This window comes from Nematolebias whitei, chromosome 8 (assembly GCF_014905685.2).
Source record: "Nematolebias whitei isolate Nwh7 chromosome 8, NemWhi1, whole genome shotgun sequence".
Lineage (NCBI taxonomy): Eukaryota > Metazoa > Chordata > Actinopteri > Cyprinodontiformes > Rivulidae > Nematolebias > Nematolebias whitei.
Genome location: NC_056505.1, coordinates 45,597,647 through 45,618,205, shown reverse-complemented (window position 1 = coordinate 45,618,205; position 20,559 = coordinate 45,597,647). Strand labels below are relative to the sequence as shown.

The 20,559-nt window shown below is 41.5% G+C and overlaps 1 protein-coding gene across 1 annotated transcript in view; it reads left to right on the top strand.

Annotated features, from left to right (window-relative positions):
• Positions 1-20,559, top strand: part of LOC119413705 (tenascin) — a 159,992-nt gene that overhangs the window by 88,929 nt on the left and 50,504 nt on the right. Inside the window, exons 11-13 of the mRNA XM_037680760.1 lie at positions 6,222-6,497; positions 18,544-18,816; positions 19,845-19,967. Of these exons, the coding sequence (XP_037536688.1) occupies positions 6,222-6,497; positions 18,544-18,816; positions 19,845-19,967 (672 nt within the window). The remainder of the gene's footprint in view (positions 1-6,221; positions 6,498-18,543; positions 18,817-19,844; positions 19,968-20,559) is intronic.

Genomic DNA, 20,559 nt, shown 5'->3' with positions numbered 1-20,559 from the left:
GGGGGGTCCAGAGGTACGCTCATATTGGTCCAAATAAGTGACATCGGTGGCAGAAAAACGAAGATCCAGAAGCTGTTGTCGGTCATACATCAGCAGCGAGTTTATGTCCCAGATAAAAAAACGAACAAAACATAAATAATCCGAACACCATCAGCAGAGGTGGATTGCAAGCCATGTACATGGGCGCCATCTTACCGGAATGACCACTGGTCTGGGTTCCTCCTTTTCACCTGATGGCTGACTGGAATCCTGTTTGGGTTTCTTCTGTGCTTTCAGGAAGGCCCAGTTAGGATATCCACATTGCTCTAGAGCCTGTCTTGTGTAGGATTTCTCCTTCTGCCTGGCTCCTGAGTTAGTGGGGACGCTGTCTTCTCTGTGGTACAGAATCCTGATGACTCCTAACTTGTGCTCCAAAGGGTGATGGGAGTCAAACTGCAAATACTGGTCTGTGTGGGTGGGTTTGCGGTACACCTCAGTTTGCAAATGTCCTCTATCAGAGACTGAGACTTCACAGTCCAAGAAAGCCAACCTGCCATTTTTTTCATCTTCTCATGTGAACTTGATGTATTTATCCACAGAGTTGATGTGATCAGTAAAATGTTGGACTTCCTGAGATTTAATTTTTGCCCAGGTATCATCAACATACCTGAACCAATGACTTGGTGGTGTCCCTGAAAAGGACGTCAAGGCTCTCTTTTCTACCTCCTCCATGTACAGGTTGGCAACAATAGGAGAAACTGGAGACCCCATAGCACACCCATGTTTCTGCCTATAATATTGCTCCCCATATGTGAAGTAGGTTGACTGCAGGCACAGTTTCAAGAGTTGACACAGTTGTTTTGTGCAAAGCGTGGTCCTGCTGCTCAGAGTGGTGTCTGATTTTAATCTTAAACTGACCACCTCTACTGCATCATCAACAGGAATGCACTTAAAGAGTGATGTGACATCAAAAGAGACCATTGTTTCATCAGTTGCCATGATGACATCCCTCTCCTTATCCACAAAGTCCATGGTGTTCTGTATGTGGTGTTCTGAGCTGCCAACTAAAGGGATGAGTACAGACGCCAGATATTTGGAAACATTGTAAGTGACAGAGTTAATCATGCTGACAATAGGTCTTAAAGGTACACCTTGTTTGTGTATTTTAGGTAAACCATACAGACTAGGTGTGGCCTCCCCTGAGTACAGGCTGTGGTACAGAATACGGTCAATAGCTTTGTCCTGCTCCAAAATTTTCAGGCAATCTATCAACTTCTTCTTGTAACCACTTCCTGGATCTCTTTTCAGAGGTTCATAAGTCGTTAAGTCAATAAGGAGTGTCATAAATTTCTCATGATAGTCTTTCTGGTTCAAAATCACTGTAAAATGTAATTTTGATGTCATTCAGTTTATAGCTTTGTATTTTAAATCAAAAAGTTTGTTTTCATTTTTTTAAATCTATTTTACACAAATGGTCTGATTGTGTGATCAGGATCTGTATTCTGCTTATTTTACACACTAGTTGGCTCTAGCACCATGTCCAAAGGTAAATAACTAGAAGCTGAGGAAGAAGCTAATGATTTAAAACAAAATACAAGGGAGTTCCATATGTCCACGGTTTATACATGATATTCAGTCATTTTATTTTTCTGGCCTGTGAAAATACATCTATAATAACAAACTTTGAATAGACACTATAATAATCAACAAAACAATGAAAAAATAACATTGAAATGTTGGGACTTGTTTTGTTGAACCAAGACAAGAAAAGCATTCAGTATTAGAAGATCTGTGTCTCCATGAGGGCTTTAGCCGTTGGTACAGGGTTAAATGAGACGTTTCTCTAACTTCCTTGTTAAATACACATACTGTACAAAGTGCAGCCAAACCAAGACTATGAATTGAATTCATTGTTAACTTTTCAAACTCCGTCAATGTGTCTTTCTTCCCTAAAACTCACTTATCACAAATGAAAATATTTTTTTTTACTATTTTTTTCTAAGTGAAGTAAGAAAGGATAAATAGCGTGACTGAGCATTCTTAATACTGCTGTGTGTCTGACTCCAACACAAATATTTGAGTAGTAAAGCCTCCAGTTATGTGAGGAGTGCTTATAAATGAGAGCTGCAGGCTAAACGGGATTTGGGGAAGGTGAAATGCTCGTAACCTCTTTTTTCATTTTAGGTGATTGTGCTGTGACTGTGTGTTGGGGTGGACGAGTGAGACAATATTTTTATTGTTTACATTTTGATTTTATTTTTAATTTAACACCATTTCACAAAGCTAAAGATTCATTTTAAACCCACAAGTTGTCATACGTTTGAAGGACTTAGTGTCTAAAAGCCTGGCGCTGAATGAAGCTGTGGGTGCACCAGGTTGATAAACGGTATGAACATGTGTGCACCCTGCACAGTGTTCATTCATGTGATAATTGTTGGTGTGAGCAGCTCTGCCCTCTGGTTTTGTGTGATTTGACCACGATGAACTGTGGCTCTGTCAGATAAAGGCTGCATGCTGGGAGTCCTATTAAATTGTTGTCTTCAGAATCAGCAGCCCTCTAATCCACAGCCTGGAGCTTCATTATCTCTGTATGTGAAACACTAATTCCACTCATTTTACCGAAGATATCGGAAGGTTGAGGCTTTTTCTGGTATCTAACAGGATTCAAAAAGGACTGAAGATATTTATTGCAATGTAATGAAGACCAGTTTAAGAAACTCATTAAGTAAGAAACAAAATCTGCACCTTTTTTTTTTCAAAAATTAAAGGTTAATATGTCCTTAAATTAAAAATGTGTAAGCTAAATTTGGGAATAATTGCCTGCTGCAATGTATACCATACCATATCATACCAGCTTTATTTATAGAGCACTTTAAACACCTACAGGACCAAAGTGCTGTACACACAACAAAACAATCATAGTCAGATAATAAAAATGATTAACATGATTAAAGTCACATAATAAAAGTTGTGTAAAAAACATACAATCAGATAATACAAGTGGTTAAAATGATTAAAAGTCATCATCTCAGATGGTGTTAAATGCCACGGAGAAGAGATGGTTTTAAGAAGGCATTTAAAATCAGACAGGGAAGAGGCCTGTCTGGTGTTCAAGGGAAGGTCGTTCCACAGTTTAGGAGCTGCCACAGCAAAAGCATGGTCTCCTCTGAGCTTTGTCTTTGGCACACTCAGGAGCATCACATGACCTGAGGGATGGAGAGGGTGTGTATGGATGCAGCATCTCGGACAGATAGAGCGGAACAAGTCCATTAAGAGCTTTAAAAGCAAATAAAAGAATTATGTTTGTTTATCTATGGAAACACTCTTGAAATTTATTGGTAATAATTAAATTGTTTGAATATCTGAACCTCCTCTGTCCATCTACCAGCCAAGATGTCTTACAATGTGGGCTAATTTAGTCCTTTACTCATGCAGAGCTAATGGATGTAGCACAGATCTCTGCACAACAAATAACTGTTTAAAGAAAGAAAGGTTTATTTAATGTACATTCATTTAAAACCGTAAGGGATATGCCATTTTCTCCCTTTTTGATTTTTTTTTTCACTCTAACAATTTCTACGACAGACAGACAGATATTTTATTAATCCCAGGGGAAGTTCGAGGCATTCAGTAGCATGTTCTAATTATACAGAAAATAGAAACTCTAAATTGTCTCTAGGTGTGTGTGAGTGTGTCTAATGTTGTTTGTCTCTATGTGTCCCTGTGATGGACTTGCAACCTGCCCAGGGTGTCTCCTGCCTCTTGCACAGTGATAGCTGGGCATAGGCACCAGTGACCCCTGCAACCCGAAAATGAAGAAGCGGGTAAAGATGATGGATGGATGGATGGACACATATGAAATAATCCAAAAAGAAGGAGAACACAAATTTGTACAAAGACAATATGCACATTCACAAGGTGGTAGGGAGTACTACATTCATGATTAACCTATATATATGTATACATACATACACATCTAAGCATGCATACACATACACATATGTATATATACATACACATCTAAGCATACATACACATACATATGTATATATGCATACTTTTTTTCCTTTTTTCGGCTGCTCCCTTCTTCAGGGGTCGCCACAGCGAACTAAGTCGCACGAAGACTTGGCAGTTATTTTTACACGGGATGCCCTTCCTGACGCAACCACAGACCACCGAGCTACCACAGCCCTCTGTGTGGAGCAGAGATCTGCTATCTAGGACACCTGGAGGAGCAGATGGTGGGGATTAAGGGCCTTGCTCAAGGGCCCAGAGTGGGACGAATGAGGGTGGGGCAGGTGTGGGTGCTTCACCTACCCCACCCACATTTTTGATGTTGTCGGTACCAGGGCTTGAACCGGCGATCTTCCAATCACAGGCCCACCTTCTCTAACCTCTGCGTCACCACTCCCGCATACATACACATATGTAAATATACATAAATACATATACGTAAGTGTCTGGGATACCGCAGATTTAATAGACTATTTTTACTGTACGGGGAGGAGTTGAACAGCCTGATGGCTTGAGGGACAAAGGACTTCCTGAATCTGTCCGTGGAGCAGGACTGGGACAGCAGTCTACCACTGAAGGGGCTCCTCTGTTTCATGATGGCACCATGTAGCGGATGGTCAGCATTGTCCACGATGGATAGCAGCTTACTGAGTGCACTTTTCTCTGTCACCGATGTAAGAGACTCTAGCTCTATTCCCAGTGAGAGTCCAGTTCACTATCAGTTGCATGCGCATATATTTGTAGGTCCTGACCACCTCTACATCGACCCCCTCAATTGAGAATGGCTTCAGGGTAGGCCTAGACCTTCTGAAGTCCACTACCATATCCTTTATTTTACTGATGTTCAACTGTAGATGGTTGGATTTGCACCACACTACAAAGTCCTCGACCAGGCTCCTGTCCATCCTGCACTTACCCAATGATTGCAGTGTCATCTGAGTACTTCTGCACATGGCAAGTCTCAGAGTTATAACTGAAGTCAGATGTGTACAGAACTGGAGAGAGCACAGTCCCTGCAGTGGTCCTGTGCTGCTAACCAATGTGTCGGAGATGCCATCCCTGATCCTGACATTATTCCTGATCATTAAATGATTGTTACGGGGTTGATGTAGCTGAAATTCATCAGGGTTTGCATAATAAAAATGTCAAAAAATGGCAAATATTCCTTGCCTTTGTTAACAACTACATTCATCTGTCAGTTAGAAAAAAATCATCTCTATGGTTCCTCCCCAGGACTGAAATAAGTAATAGGAAAACAATGATTGGGTTTGTATATTTTCCCCAGATACAGGTATGTACTGTCTGCTGCCATGCTGGCAAAAACTAAGGATGCTACATAGCACCTTCCAAGATGTTGGCATATATTGTTACCTCAGTCTTAATAGTTTACTCTTTTCTTGGCCATTTTAGTATATTTCTATGTCTGTTGGCCTAATGCTTGAATTAAGCTTTTTGTAAGGTCCCCTTTTCAAATCTAGTCATGTGTTGCACTGCAACTAAGCTTGGTGTGCTGAGCTTAGTAGCAGAGAGTAGCTTGCAGCTGAGCATGCCATTTTGCATCCTGGAACTTGAAAATCATCAATAATTTACAGCTTTTTACTAGAATGCATCAACCAGGCTGTGAGATTTTTCTAACAACTTGGTTCAAAATGATTGCTGTAGAGCTTTGGTGAAGAATTCTGGACATTCCACTTTACCCATCTCTTCTTCTGGTACTGCTTCCATGTGTTTATTGTACTCAAATATCCAGAAAACTATTCAATGTTCTTGCGTACAGCTTGGATGTTTTGCTGTAGCCATACAGAATTTGATTAAAAACACAGGGGGGGGGGGGGAATTAATTAATTATCCATTCTTTCCACTCCCAAGGAGAACTTCAACATCTTCATTTCCACCACTTCCAGTTCTTTCTCCTGTCTTTTTTCCATGTTCTCTTGACCATACAACTTAGCTGGTCTCACCACTGTCTTGTAAACCTTTCTATTGACCTTTGCTGCCACCCTTTAGTCACAAATCACACGTGACATGTATAGGTGACAATCTATTTTTAAAATGGGTATAACTACATTTTGCAGACAACTTTATTCATGTTTTATCAACTCTCTGTTTCCAGAAATGATTATACTGTAGTCTAATTTAAGCATATCAAAATTTGTTAGCATCTATTTTAAAGCAAGTAATGGTTTGTGTTCACTGTGTATAATATTGCTGTGTTTGTCATCACCTAGACAAAGAGAAGCCGATGATAACTAACGTCACAATCAGCAATGTCTCATGGGAGAGCTTCCTGTTTTCCTGGTCTGCTGAAGACGGGGTGTTCGAGGCCTTTCTGATCGAGGTTACCGATGCAGAGACGGGGTTTGAGTGTCAGAACCACACGATGCCTGCTGATGCTCGCAGCCTCACCTTCTCTGGCCTTGCCCCCAGTACCTGGTACAGGGTCAGTCTGTACGGGGTGTACAGGGGTGTGGTTTTAGACCCTGTCTTTGCAGAAACCATCACAGGTAACAACGTAGTCAACACTGGGGCTTCGCTCTGTCCTTTAGTTCCTAATTTTTCTGTTGCATTAATCTTTGCTTTTCCTGCTGAGTTTCAAACTAAAATGTAACTACCAGTAATGGCAAGTAAACTCTAATTTTAAATAATTCTGAAAAGTATAAAACTGGAAAAGGGTGCATGCATTTGTATTTCACTTCTCTTGATTTAAAACCATTACTTTCAGAATGCACAAAATCAGTAAAAAAAAAAAAAAACAATACACCTAACACCCACCTTATTAAACTAATGACCACAATCCCTAATTGTCAGATAAACTGGACTTATCAAATGATGCAAACTAGTTGTAAAAGCCACCAAAACCAAGATGAGTGGAACACCTCAAGTAGTAAGAGCAACAGACATCATAAATGCTAAGGACCTCTCTACACAGAATTTGTGAAATGCAGATTAGGGATATTATCACTGTTAAGTCCATTATTAGAAAACGGAACTTTTAAACCAAGAGTCATCCACTAAAACTTACAGAGCAGGCCAGGAGGGCTTTAATCAGAAAGACATGGAGGGGAGGCCAAATATAACCCTGACAGAGCTGGACAGTTTTTTTGCAGATATGGGAGGATTTGGAAAACAGCCACTAGGGAGCACAAGCCAGTGTATCTATTGTGCTGGTCCCAAGCCCAAGAAAATGAAGGTTGTGTCATAAAGGGCATCCAACATAAAATGCTTGCTAAAAATAATTAGTGAGTTCATCTGGGGCAGCTGTGGCTGAGTGGTTAGAGCAGTCGTCCTCCAATGCAAGAGTTGGGGGTTCGAATCCACCAGCAGTCACATGCCGAAGTGTCCCTGGGCAAGACACTGAACCCCTCATTTATTTAAAATTTATCCCATGCTGTTTAATAATTTTACCTAATGGAAGCATATATAAATTAAGGAGTATTGGCTCAAGCACTGAGCCCTGAGGAACTCCATGACTAACTTTGATGTATGAAGAAGATTATTATTTACATTTACAAACTGGAATCTATCAGATAGATATGATTTAAACCATTTTAGAGCTGTTCCTGTAATCCCAATATCATATTCAAGCCTCTGTAGTAAAATATTGTGATCAACCGTATCAAATGCATCACTGAGGTCTAACAGGACCAGTATAGACACAAGTCCATTGTCTGAGGCCATGAGAATATCATTAGTTACTTTTACTAGTGCTGTTTCTGTGCTATGATGAGCTCTAAACCCTGACTGAAACTCTTCAAACAGATTATTTCTTTGTAGATGTTCACGCAACTGACCTGCAACTATTTTCTCTAGAATTTTTTAGATGAAAGTTAGATTAGATATAGGTCTATAGTTGGAAAGAATTTCTGAATCAAGATCAGACTTCTTAAGTAAAGGTTAAATTACAGCAACCTTAAAGTCAGAGTCAGAGTCAGTCAGAGTCAGAGTCAGAGTCAGAGTCAGAGTCAGAGTTTCTTTATTGTCATTCGCACCTCATGTGGTACATGTGGTGGAGCGAAATTATGTACACAGGGTCCCAGTTACATCCAACAATAAAATGTATAAGAAAAACAGTAATAACATCTAAGATATGAACTAAGAAGAACATCAACTAAATATACACTAAGCACTCATAACATAAAACATTGAACATCAGCACAAACATGAACATGAGTCTGTGAGCAGATGTGCACGCATGAACACATCAACATTGAAACAGATCAGCAGCAACATGAAACAGATCAGCAGCAACATGATATGGTTTTTCACAGTGATTATTCTAGTTAGAGATTCATGAGTCTAACAGCCTCAGGGTAGAAGCTGTTCCTCAGTCTAGTGGTTCTACACTTAATGCTCCTTAACCTCCTTCCTGAGGGGAGTAGGGCAAAAAGTGTGTGTGCTGGGTGGGTGGGGTCCTTCATGATGCAGGTGGCCCTCTTCCTGCATCTGGAGGTGTAGATGTCTGTGATGGTGGGGAGACTGATTCCAACAGATTTCTGTGCAGCCTTCACCACTCTCTGCAAAGCTTTCCTTTCTGCAGCTGTGCAGCCTCCATGCCACACATTGATGCTGGAGCACAGGATGCTCTCCACTGCACACCTGTAGAAGGAGGTGAGGACTGAGCTTCCCAGACCAGCTCGCCTCAGCCGTCTGAGGAAGTAGAGTCTCTGATGAGCTTTCTTGATCAGGCTGGTGGTGTTGTTGCTCCAGCTGAGGCTGTCATTCATGTGTACACCCAAGTACTTGTAGCTGGAGACCACTTCCACCGCAGATCCTCTTATGTTCAGGGGGGTGTAGGTGTTTTTGTTCCTTCTGAAGTCCACAATCATCTCCTTTGTCTTCTTCACATTGATGTGAAGGTTATTCTCTCTGCACCAGCTCTCCAGGTGTTCCACCTCCTGCCTGTAGCTGGACTCATCATTGTTTGTGATGCATCCCACCACCGCTGTATCATCTGCAAACTTTACAATGTGACAGCCTGGATGGGTAGCTGCACAATCATATGTGAGCAGAGTAAACAGGAGGGGGCTCAACACACATCCCTGAGGAGAGCCAGTGCTGAGGGTTATGGTGGAGGAGGAGAGGTTGTGGATCCTCACTAACTGTGGTCTGTTTGTTAAAAAGTCTAGTACCCAGTTGCAGATGGAGGGGCTTAGTCCTAGTGTGGATAGTTTGTCCATCAGGGTTTGGGGGATCATGGTGTTGAAGGCGGATGTGAAGTCCACAAAGAGCATACGGACGTAAGAGTTTTTCTGCTCCAGGTGGTTGAGCGCAGTGTGGACCACAGAAAGCGCTGTGGTACATAACCATTAACTGAAGAAAAAATAAGTAGATCCAAAATGTGGACATTAATTAGGGGAAATACTTCTTTAAACAGTGTGGTTGGGATGGGATCTAGCAGACATGTGGATGGTTTGGATGAGGTTTTTATTTTTGACAATTCAGAGAGCTCAACAGGACAAAAACTGTCCAAACATAAATCAGGCTCTAGTGAAATTTTTAAAGTTGCCTCATTTGACAGGGGACTAGAAATAGTAGAAGGAAAGATGGTTTGATTTTTCTCTCTAATTGAAATAATTTTATTTATAAAGAATCTCATGAAGTCATCACTACTTATAGTTGTAGGGATACATGGTTCAACAGAAATGGGACTTTTAATTAGTCTAGCAATAGTACTAAACAGAAACCTAGGGTTATTTTTATTTTACTCTATTAAAGATGAGTAATATAAAGTTCTAGCTTTATGGAGAGCTTTTTTATATGTTAGCAGACTATCTTTCCAAGTTAAATAAAATTCTTCAACATTAGTAGAGCGCCATTTTCTCTCCTGGTTTCTAGATGCCTGCTTTAAAGTACGTAACTCAGAATTGAACCAAGGAGCCAGTTTCCTCTTAGTCAAAGACTACGAGGAGGGAAACGTGTCAGGAGACAGAGGGAGAAGAGGAAAGTCAAGAATGTAGGACTCAGGGTTGCAACTCTATTGTAAATGTGGTAACAATGACAGACAAGGGTTGAGAGCTGGCTGACATGATGCAGGGAGGAAGGTAGATGTTTTATGTGTCCAATAGACCAAGTGGAAGGGCAGCAAGGCTTGCAGCATTGGAGCAGGGTTCAAACTGTTTTACCAAGGTATGGATAGAAAGAGAAATGCAGTATGGGTGGTCCTGAAGGAGGAGGTGGTAAAAAATGTAGAAGTAGAAGTAGAAGTAGAAGGTCTGATGCTAAATGTTGTCAGTGGTTATGCTCGACAGATTGTATGTGCTGTGGAGGAGAAAGATACATTTTGGAAGGATCTGGATGAAGTGATAAAAAGTAATCCCAGGGAGGACAGAGTGGTGATCAGAGCAGACCTGAACGGACATGTTGGTGAAGGAAACAGAGGTGATGAGGATGTGATGGGTAGGTTTGGTGTCAAGGAAAGAAACCAGGAAGGATGGACAGGTGGTGGATTTTTCCAAGCGAATGGAAACAGCTGTAGTTAACACTTATTTCCAAAAGAGGGAGGAACATAGAGTGACTTATAAGAGTGGAGGCAGGAGTACACAGGTCAACTACATTCTGTGTAGAAAAGGAAACTTGAGGGAGATTAGGGACTGTAAGGTTGTGGCAGGGGACTGCGTGGCCAGACAGCATTGGATGGTTGTATGTAGAATGATTGTTGTTGTGAAAAAGAGTAAAATCAGAGAAAAAGACCAAATGGTGGAAGCTGAAGAAGGAAGAATGTTGTAAGAAATTCAGAGAGAAGCTGTTAAAGGCTCTGAGTGGTAAGAAAATGCTTCCAATTGACTGGACTACTACAAGAACAGTAATTAGAGAGACAGGTAGGAAGGTACTTGGTGTGTCATCTGGACAGAGAAAGGATGATAATGAAACCTGGTGGTGGAATAATGAAGTGCATGAAACTACTTAAAGAAAGAGATTAGCTAAGAAGAAATATGACAGTGAGAAGACTGAAGAGAGGAGACAGGAATATAAGGAGATGGGACGTAGAGAAAAGAGGGAGATGACAACGGCAAAGCAGAAGGCATATGATGAGCTGTATGGGAAACTGGACACTAAAGAGGGCGAGAAGGACTTGTACCAATTAGTGAGACAGAGGGATCAGGCTGGAAAGGATGTGCAACAAGTTAGGCTTGTTAAAGATTGGAATTGTAATGCTCGAATAAGTGAGAAGAATGTGACGAGAAGATTCAATTCAATTCAGTTTATTTATATAGCGCCAAATCACAACAAAGTTGTCTCAGGGCACTTTACAGGAACATTCACATACATAGAAAAGCCAATTAGTAAAGTTCTCTTTTGATGGAAGGAGTACTTTACTTTTTACTTTTTAATTAACTAATGAATGAAGAGAATGAAAGGAAAAGAAAATAAGTCATAGAAACTGTGGACCAGGCAGTGGGAAATATTAGTGAGGGTGAAGTTCAGAAATTTCTGAAAAGAACAAAGAAGGGAAAAGTAGAGTACCTGGTGGCATATCAATGGAGGTTTGGAAATGTCTTGGAGAGATGGCAGTGAGTTTTTTTGCCTCAAATATTCAATGGCTTATTTGAGGGTGAATTTCTCACCTGAGGAATGGAGAAGAAGTGTGCTAGTGCCCATTTTTAAGAACAAGGGAACAAGGATGATGTACCGAGTTGTAGCAACTACGGGGGAGTTAAGTTGATGACTCACACAATGAAGATCTGGGAGAGAATTGTGGAAGCAAGACTTAGATGAGAGGTGACTATTTGTGAACATCAGTATGGTTTCATGACAAGAAAGAGCACCACAGATGCCATCTTTGCTTTGAAAATGCTGATGGAGAAGTACAGAGAGGGTCAGAAAGAACTCCATTGTGTCCTTGTGGATTTATCAAAAGCATGTGACAGGGTGTCGAAGGAGGAGGTGTGGTATTGCATGAGGAAATCTGGAGTGGCAGAGAAGTATGTTAGACTGGTACAGGACATGTATGAGGACAGCGGGACAGTGGTGAGATGTGCTGTAGGAGTGACAGGTAGCTTCAAGATGTAGATGGGATTGCATCATCAGCTCTGAGCCCCTTCTTGTTTGCTCTGGTGATGGACCGACTAACATGAGATCAGGCAGGAATCCTTGTGGACTATGATGTTTCTACTTTGTAGATGACATTGTGATCTGTGGTGAGAACAGGGAACAGATGGAAGAGAACTTGGAGAGGTGGATGTATGCACTTGAGAGAAGAGGAATTAAAATCAGCCGTAGTAAGACAGAGTCCATGTGTGTGAATGAGAGGGAGGCTGGTGGAACAGTGAGGCTACAAGGAGCAGAGGTCATAAAAGTGCAGGACTTCAAATACTTTGGGTCCACTGTCCAAGAAAATGGGGAGTGTGGAAAAGAGGTGAGTCCAGGCAGGATAGAATGGATGGAGAAATGTTTCAGGAGTGATTTGTGACTAAAGGGTGTCAGCAAAGGTCAAAGGAAAAAAGAACTGGAAGTGGCAAAAATGAAGATGTTGAGGTTCTCCTTAGGAGGGACAAGGATGAAAAAGATTGGGAATAGATCATCAGAGGTACAGCACAGGTTGAACAACTGGGAGATTAAGTTAGGAGAGGACACACTGAGATGGTTTGGACATGTCCAGAGGAGGCAGTGGTTTGGACATGTCCAGAGGAGGGACAGTGGTTTGGACATGTCCAGAGGAGAGACAGTGTGTTTATTGATAGAAGGATGTTAGAAATGCAGCTGCCAGGAAAAAGACAAAGAGGAGATATATGATGCAGTTAAAGAGGACATGGAGGTAGTTGGAGGGAGGACAGAGGATGCAGAGGACAGAGATGGAGGAGGATGACTCGCTGTGGAGAACCCTTAAGAGGGAAAAGCTGGAAGAAGACGAAGAAAAAGAAAACAAAGAAGAAGGGAGGGTTTGGATGATATATTTGTTTTTCTAGTGGAACCTCGTTTAAAAAGAACTCACAGCACATTTGAGTCAGTGTGTCAAAGCATTTTAGAAAATTGATTGTAAAGAAGTCCAAGCCATTAGTTGTTCTCTTGCAGGAGCCTGTTCTTCATAAAATCTTTCAGACAGAATGTGCAACACAAATGTGCACTCATCAGCTGTCTATCATGAACGTATCTCTTCCTTTGATGCATGAGGATCATGAAATAGTCTAATGCTCTGCAGCAACACGGCACAAAAGCCCCTTCAGTCTATATTAGCCCAGTCATGGATCTGCATTTTATCCACCTTTAAGCTGTCAGTCTTCCTGTTGGTTCGAGTCCAGCCTAAAACAACACAGAGTCTGTGGTGTGAACAGGCTGAAACTAAGAGTTCAGTGTCCCTGGTGAACTGGTAAAACAGGTGCAATGGTTTCCCCTCCCACAACACTAACCACAGAAATTTTTAGTGACTAACATGCTGCTTCATGAGAGTGTCTGCTTGATTAAAGGTTTGTAAACTGTGACATTACTTCTTGCAAATAATAGCATAAAATATATCTTCCAAATACAACATAACCACACCATTATACTCTATAACTGTCAACAGACTGTGAAGCCTTTTATTCACACTACATAAACCTATAAGAATCAGCTGTAGGTGGGTTTATGTCAACATTTATTCCAACATTTATCAATGAGCATTTCACTGATGAGGAGCAGTCAAGTGGAAAAAAAGAATGTGTGTGTGTGTGTGTGTGGGGGGGGGGGGGGTCTGATGGAGGAAAGAAAAACCCTGAGGCGCTTTTGTCACTTTGTGTGAGGCCTCTCGTCTGTATGCATCCCAAGTTCCCCCCTCATTCTCATGCTGCCATTGCCCCTGGGTCCTGTGCATGGGTGCCAGGGGCTTCTGGGGCTGAGCAGAATATGGCATGTGCTCAACGTTGCCCATTGTCTGCATGCTAATGGTGTGCTGAAACCATCTTAACATGTTTCATTAGTCTCACTTAATCCATAATACATTCCAACTTGTGAATGCGACCGCTGACTAAGTTGATCACATTATGGGCAGCGGTCGATGCTGCAGGCTCTGAGAGGAAGACATCGAAGTGAGAATAAAGTTCTCCACAGAGGAGGAAGTAGGAAAACTGAGTAAAAAGGAGGGAGTTTCATACAAGAGGCAATTGATGGAACCACACAAAGATGTGGACAGTGCCCAGAACAAGTTTTACTTGCTTGTGATTCAAAAGCTGCTCTTCTAAAGTTATCAAACAGGACTGAAACCAGACCTGAGCTTCTGCCTGGAGACCCTCTTTTCTGAAGGTTAGCTGGCTTCAGCACACACTTCATCACACAACAGAGTCCTTTTTGTAAGCAGGAATTATGTTTCCTTAGGTCTTGTGTTGGAAGGGGGTCGGACAGGGGTGTTGGGAGGGTGAAATCAGTAGCAAGTTAGCACGTTAGCTGATGGAGGCCGCCCTCCCTCTCTTCTACTGGCCACTTAAAACTGCTTGGTGGCTAATGAAGAGTGACAGCTCCCTGGGATTTGTCTGCTGGGCTTCTCATTTCCACCACTTCTTCTCAAAACAAATTCCTCACACTTTTTTCCCTCTCACAATGAAAAAAAGGGGTTTCAGGCTAGTTCAAGGACCCCTGAGACCCTCACATTCGGTGCAGTGTTTTAATGAGCAATGGTGCTGGGTTTTTTTAGCCTTCCCTGAGCTCACATATCTGCTTTTACCCAGACTGCTTTAAAAGCTCTGTCCAGTTTGTGGACCCATCTGCTTGCTACCGGAAGTTTCTCAAGCTAATTAAAGTGGAGCAGACTCGTCCTCTGAGGAAACGCAGCTTTGGTGCAGTAGATAGATACTCCTGCTTTCTTCCAATCTCTGCCATGATTAGAAACTGCTAATGATGGCTTAAAATCACAACATTTACAGCACAGTGCAACGAAAGAGCTGTACTGTACATTTCACAAACTCAAGTTCAATTAAAAAGGTTTTAATGATTTTAGATGTACAGCTTTTTAGGAAGTGCACCTTGTGGACTGACACTGATTTCTTATTCTTGAACAGCTCTGACCTGCCTATACAAATTTAGAAACCAATGTATGATTTGCCTCAGAAAACTATAGTTAACTGAATACATTTTTAATTAAAATTTTTATTTTTATTTTTATATACTCAAAATCAGCCAATTAATTCAATCCTGCTTCAGTAAAGTCCTGGGGTTTTGTTTGTTTGGAGTATCCAGTATAAAAACTGGATTCAATTCAATTCAATTCAAATTCAATTCAAAAATACTTTATTACATGAGGTGGAATGAAATTATGTACACAGCTCCCAGTTACACCAAAAATGGCAAAAACATAAAGTCTAAAAAAAAAACTATATAATTCAATTCAAAAATATTTTATTAATCCCAAAGGAAAATTGTTTGTTGTTGTAACTCATTATCCTCATTTCATTAAGAGATGTTATAGATACTGATGGCTGTAAGCAGGAAGGATCTCTTGTAAAGGTTCATTCCACAGTGGATCCTAAGAAACTGGCTGCAGATGCCGTCCGATCTGTCCACCCAGACTCGGCTGGCCTCTCAGTTCCCCCGGGCTGTAGGATTGCTCGAATGCTGGGCAGAACTCCTCCCAGAGCGATGACCACTCCTCCCAGCAGTCTGCCGATCTCCTCGTTGCTGCAGACAGCCAACTGTAGGTGCTGAGGGACGATCCTGTCCTTCTGCTGTCATGAGCTGTGTTTCCTGCTAGTTTCAGGATCTCAGTGGTCAGGCACTCAAGCACAGCTGGCAGGTAGATGAGAATGCGTCCACAGAACATCCTTTCAACTCATTTTAGATTTGGGGCTGTAGTTGAAATATTATTTGAGCTTTTGAGATATTAATCAGCTGCTGTTGGTTGTAGAAAACTGCATTGTTGCCATGGTTACGCATCATAACAAATGTCCAAAACTAAAAAAGTTTCAGTAAAAATCCTTCCAGCTGCACAGCATCTGATACCAGAGGAAACAATCATTCAAAAAAAAAAAAAAAAAAAGTGATTTACATCCAGAAAAAGAGGAATTAAAGTTTCCAAAAGCAAAATCTCAGAATGAAAGTAACAGAGCTGCTCCAACATGCAGCCACCTTGAGCGGCGCAATTCTAGTTCTGTTACACTACTGAGACAGATTGACAAAGCTTTCACCCAACACGGCAACTCAGCACAATGTTAAAGAATAAGCAACTGCAGAAAACATTTTGTATCTGAAAAGTAGATGGTTGTAACTATAGTTAAAAAAATCCAGAACTTACTTACGTCAGGCTGATAAATTAATTCCAGTAAAAATAAACCTATTGACTGTAGACAGCTTGTGTTTTGTTAGGGAGATATTTTTGAAATTGAGACGTCTTTTTTTTTGTCCTCGCTGCTTGTTCTAGATATTCATTCTCCTTATTTCTGTTTAAATTTTTACAATGTGATCATAACAAAATGCTAGAAGAAAATACATTTGCTTCAAAAACGTCAGCAGGTTATTGGGCTTTTTCTCTTGGTCTCTGGCATTCTACTGTCCTTCAGATGATTAGACAGGGATTTAAACAAGAACACCCAAACGGACAAAGAAGAACAACGAGCTCAGTGTCTCTGCCCCGAACATGGGTTGCCAGGGCCCCACCAGTGTGCCTGGTGACTGGACCTCTCCCCATGGGACCCGGTCGAGCTCAGTCCAAATGAGTTGCATGGGATTGCCTTCCTGTGACCTCACCAACTGCAGGAGGGGCTATGCAAGTCGGGTTTATTGTGCCATGGGTGATAGCAGAAGGTAGGGGCCTTGGTTTTCTCAACCTGACTTACCAAAGCTGGCTCTTAGGACATAGAATGTAACCTCTCTGGTGAGGAAGGAGCCTGAGCTTGTGCGTGAAGTTAAGAAACTGACATAGTCAGGCTCAACTCATTGCATGGTATGGACTTAGGGAGTGATCTCCTTGAGAGGGACTGAACCTTATTCCACTCTGGAGCTGCCCATTGTGAGAGGTGCCGGGCTGGTTTTGGTCTACTTATAGCCTTCCGTCTTGGTGCGAGTTTCCTCCTGTAGATGAAGGGGTAGCTTACCTGCACCATCCTTCCAGTGGAATGTACCTGTAAACCTTACAGTATGTCCAGGAAGACCTTAGAGAGACCAGATGACAGTGTAGGAATGTAGATAGACCAGTAAATTTAGAGCTTAAATTGATAATCTGATCATTTTTGAAGTGATGTTTGGTCAGGCGGTTATCAATAGTTAATATTTTTATTAGTATCAGAATGGAGAAGAAAGAAGAAGTCTTTTCCCAGATCTCTGTTCTGTTCGGTACACTTATCTTCAGTAAAATACTCCAGGGTGTGACTTAAAGAAACACACTGCACCTTCTGCTGGGATACAGTGTGCCCTGAGGGATGCTTTACATTTCTACTAAACAGGTTACCAGTATTAGATTAAGTGTTTTGATTTGAATGTTTAATTGCCCAAACCTTGCAGTCTAAGGTGTCCTTTTACTAAAACCTAAAGATAAACCCTTGACTTTGTTACAATTTTAATTTAGTTAAAATGGTTATTTTTACTCATCATACCCTTTGCTTTGTTACGTAAGTCAGCTGTGGGGATTATACTGTTTGTGGACATTTCTGAGGAACTTGTAAAACAGTACTCTGTTGGTTCAGATCTTTTATCGAGGGCTCTGTGTCTATATTCTGTGAGGCCAAGACAAAATTGTTGTTAAAACTACTTCAATCTTCAAAATTTTAAGAAGATCATGAATGTGCATACCAGGTACCTACCTAGTGTAAACCTGGTGAGTACCAGGGCAGCTGTGGCTGAGTGGTTAGGGCAGTCATCCTCCAATGCAAGAGTTGGGGGTTCGATTCCACCAGCAGTCACATGCCGAATTGTCCCTGGGCAAGACACTGAACCCCTCATTGTCTTTGATGTGTATCACATCAGTGTATGACTGTGATAAAGCACTGATTATTATGTGTATAGATCTAGTAGAGTGCTGTATGAATGGGTAAATGAGGGCACAGATTGTAGTGTAAAGCGCTTTCAGTATTGTGATAAGATAGAAAGGTGTTATATAAGTATAGACCATTTACCATTTACCAGGTACAACCGAGTAAGTACACTGTGCTTACCAGTACATACCAAATATGTACTTATTACATACCTGCCAGGTACTAGGTAAGTATCCTGTATATATCCAGTACATACCCTCTAATATCGGGTATGTGCCCTGTACATACTCAGTACACACCAGGCACATATCAAGTAAATACTACATACATATCAGGGAAGTAGCTAGTACATATCCTGTAAGTACTATGTTGCACCTAGTACCTAGCAGGTGCATGCCTGTATGTATCTGGTGCTTGCAAGGTATGTAATGGACACAAACAAACATGGTAACTACGGTATGAGGTGTGTACTATGCTGTAGCAAGTATATGAATTGTTCATAACCTTTCCATAAAGCATTACTTTAAAAGGTCTAAATTATTTATTTAAACATTTTTACTTCTGTTTTTCTTCTCTGCCACTGTGTGGACCTATGTCAATGTTATCTTTCGCTTCAGTTTTCAAACTTCTGTCTAGTTCCACAAAGGAGCAAAACTGACTCTCCCCCACTGTCACTCAGAGATCGAACCGGAGGTGGAAGCTCTCCTAGTCTCTGACATAACCCCCGACAGCTTTGTGCTGACCTGGATGGCTGAGGAGGACATCTTTGACACATTTGTTCTAATGCTAAGTCAGGACGAGGACCCAGGCCAACCCAGAGAACTGGTTCTGGGTGGTGAGGAGAGAAATGCAACATTGACAGATCTCACTGAGGACACCAAGTACAACGTTGAGCTCTTTGGTCTCAGTTTGGGAAGAAGCTCCAAGTCTGTAACAAAGAGAGTGAGAACAGGTACATGGTGACAGGATGGATCACAAAGATGTAATGGAACTCTGGATCTCTGGAAGTGTCTTGTCAACGTTGTCCATGTGGAATGATATCATATCCTGTCAGTCTTGTCTTTGATGTTAACCGCATGAAAATATGTGAACCGTGTTCTAACATTTACTATTGATACCACTTGTCTTTTGTCATCTGAGCTGGAACATCACAGCTGGATCAGACAAACCACACGGTGGCTATTGGACTACTGCTGGATCAGAATCTGGCCAACATGCCTCAGCTAAAGCTGTCAATAATATGTGTGGTCAGTTAAAAAAACTAAAGGTGGAGAAGCTACAACAATGACATATTCTTCTTGTTTGAAGAGGAACATGACATGAACGCCTATCCAGCTTGGGAGTCAAAGTTCTAGTTTAAAATGTCATAAAATACAATATATGTACTTAAACACATGTTCTAAACATATTTAACTTCAAATGTCAGTTTTATTTTAAATATATTGAGTTTCATTCAGGGAATAAAGTTTCTTTGTGTTTTCTGTAACTACCTGCCCCATGAGTCTGTGCCTGTTTCTGTAAAGGGGATGCTGGTGCCTGATGGGGGTTTTCAGTGTCACATAAAATACTTGTTGTCTATGCTTATGTCCCCTGCCTCCCTGAAGGCAAGGCTTTACTTTTGGGTTTTGTGGCACATATTTCAATTTTGTGTGTTCCATGAAATGAGGGCAAGTTAATCTCTTCAAGTCTGTCATGCAAGATACTGCGGCTCGCCAGCCTATAAGTGGGAAGGGCCTTTCTGGGACCTCCTCAGGTCTCACTTTTGTCTGTCTGTCGTACAAACTCTCTCAAGCTCCTTTTTGTGTAAGATATGCCCTGGCATCTGAATTCCTGTCTTCTACTGTTTGCTGCTTCATGTTACTGCAGAAAATACTCACTATTACATGTTGATATACTGCTTTCACGCTTGCCAATCAAAAAACAGACACTGATTAAATCTTGTTTTATTCCCATTTGCTGCTTCTGTTTCATGTGTACCAGACCTGGGTTCACCTAGGGGCATCCGTTTCTCTGAAGTAACCGACACATCTGCCACTGTTCACTGGGTGACTCCGAGAGCTCGGGTGGACACCTACCAGGTCACCTACGTACCCGCCCATGGAGGTCAGTAACACTGGGAATTGGAAACACACTCCTACCTTTGTAACTTATATTAGTAAGTGCCTATCAAAGCATGCAGATTGCCTGCCTTCGTGCCAGACTGTTGAACTAAGATCATTTAAGGTGATGAAAGACATAGAGGTAGATGTTTTTCTCAAATCTTGTAAAACTATAAGCATAATATATTCTTCTGTTGGCTGCCCTCTCTTCAGGGGTCACCACAATAAGTCATCCTCCTCCATCTCACTCTCCTCTGTCCTCAATCCAACTACCTTCATGTCCTCTCTAATTGCATCCATATATCTCCTCTTTGGCCTTCCTCTTTTTCTTTTTCCTGGCAGCTGCATTTCTAACATCCTTCTACCAGTATACCCACTGTCCCTCCTCTGGACATGTCCAAACCATCTCAGTGTGTCCTCTCTAACTTTATCTCCCAGTTGTTCAACATGTGCTGAACCTCTGATGATCTCATTCCTAATCTTATCCATTCTTGTCTCTCCAAAGAAGAACCTCAACATCTTCATTTCTGCCACTTCAAGTTCTGACTCCTGTCTTTCTGTCCATGTCTCTGTCTCCAGACCATACAACATAGCTG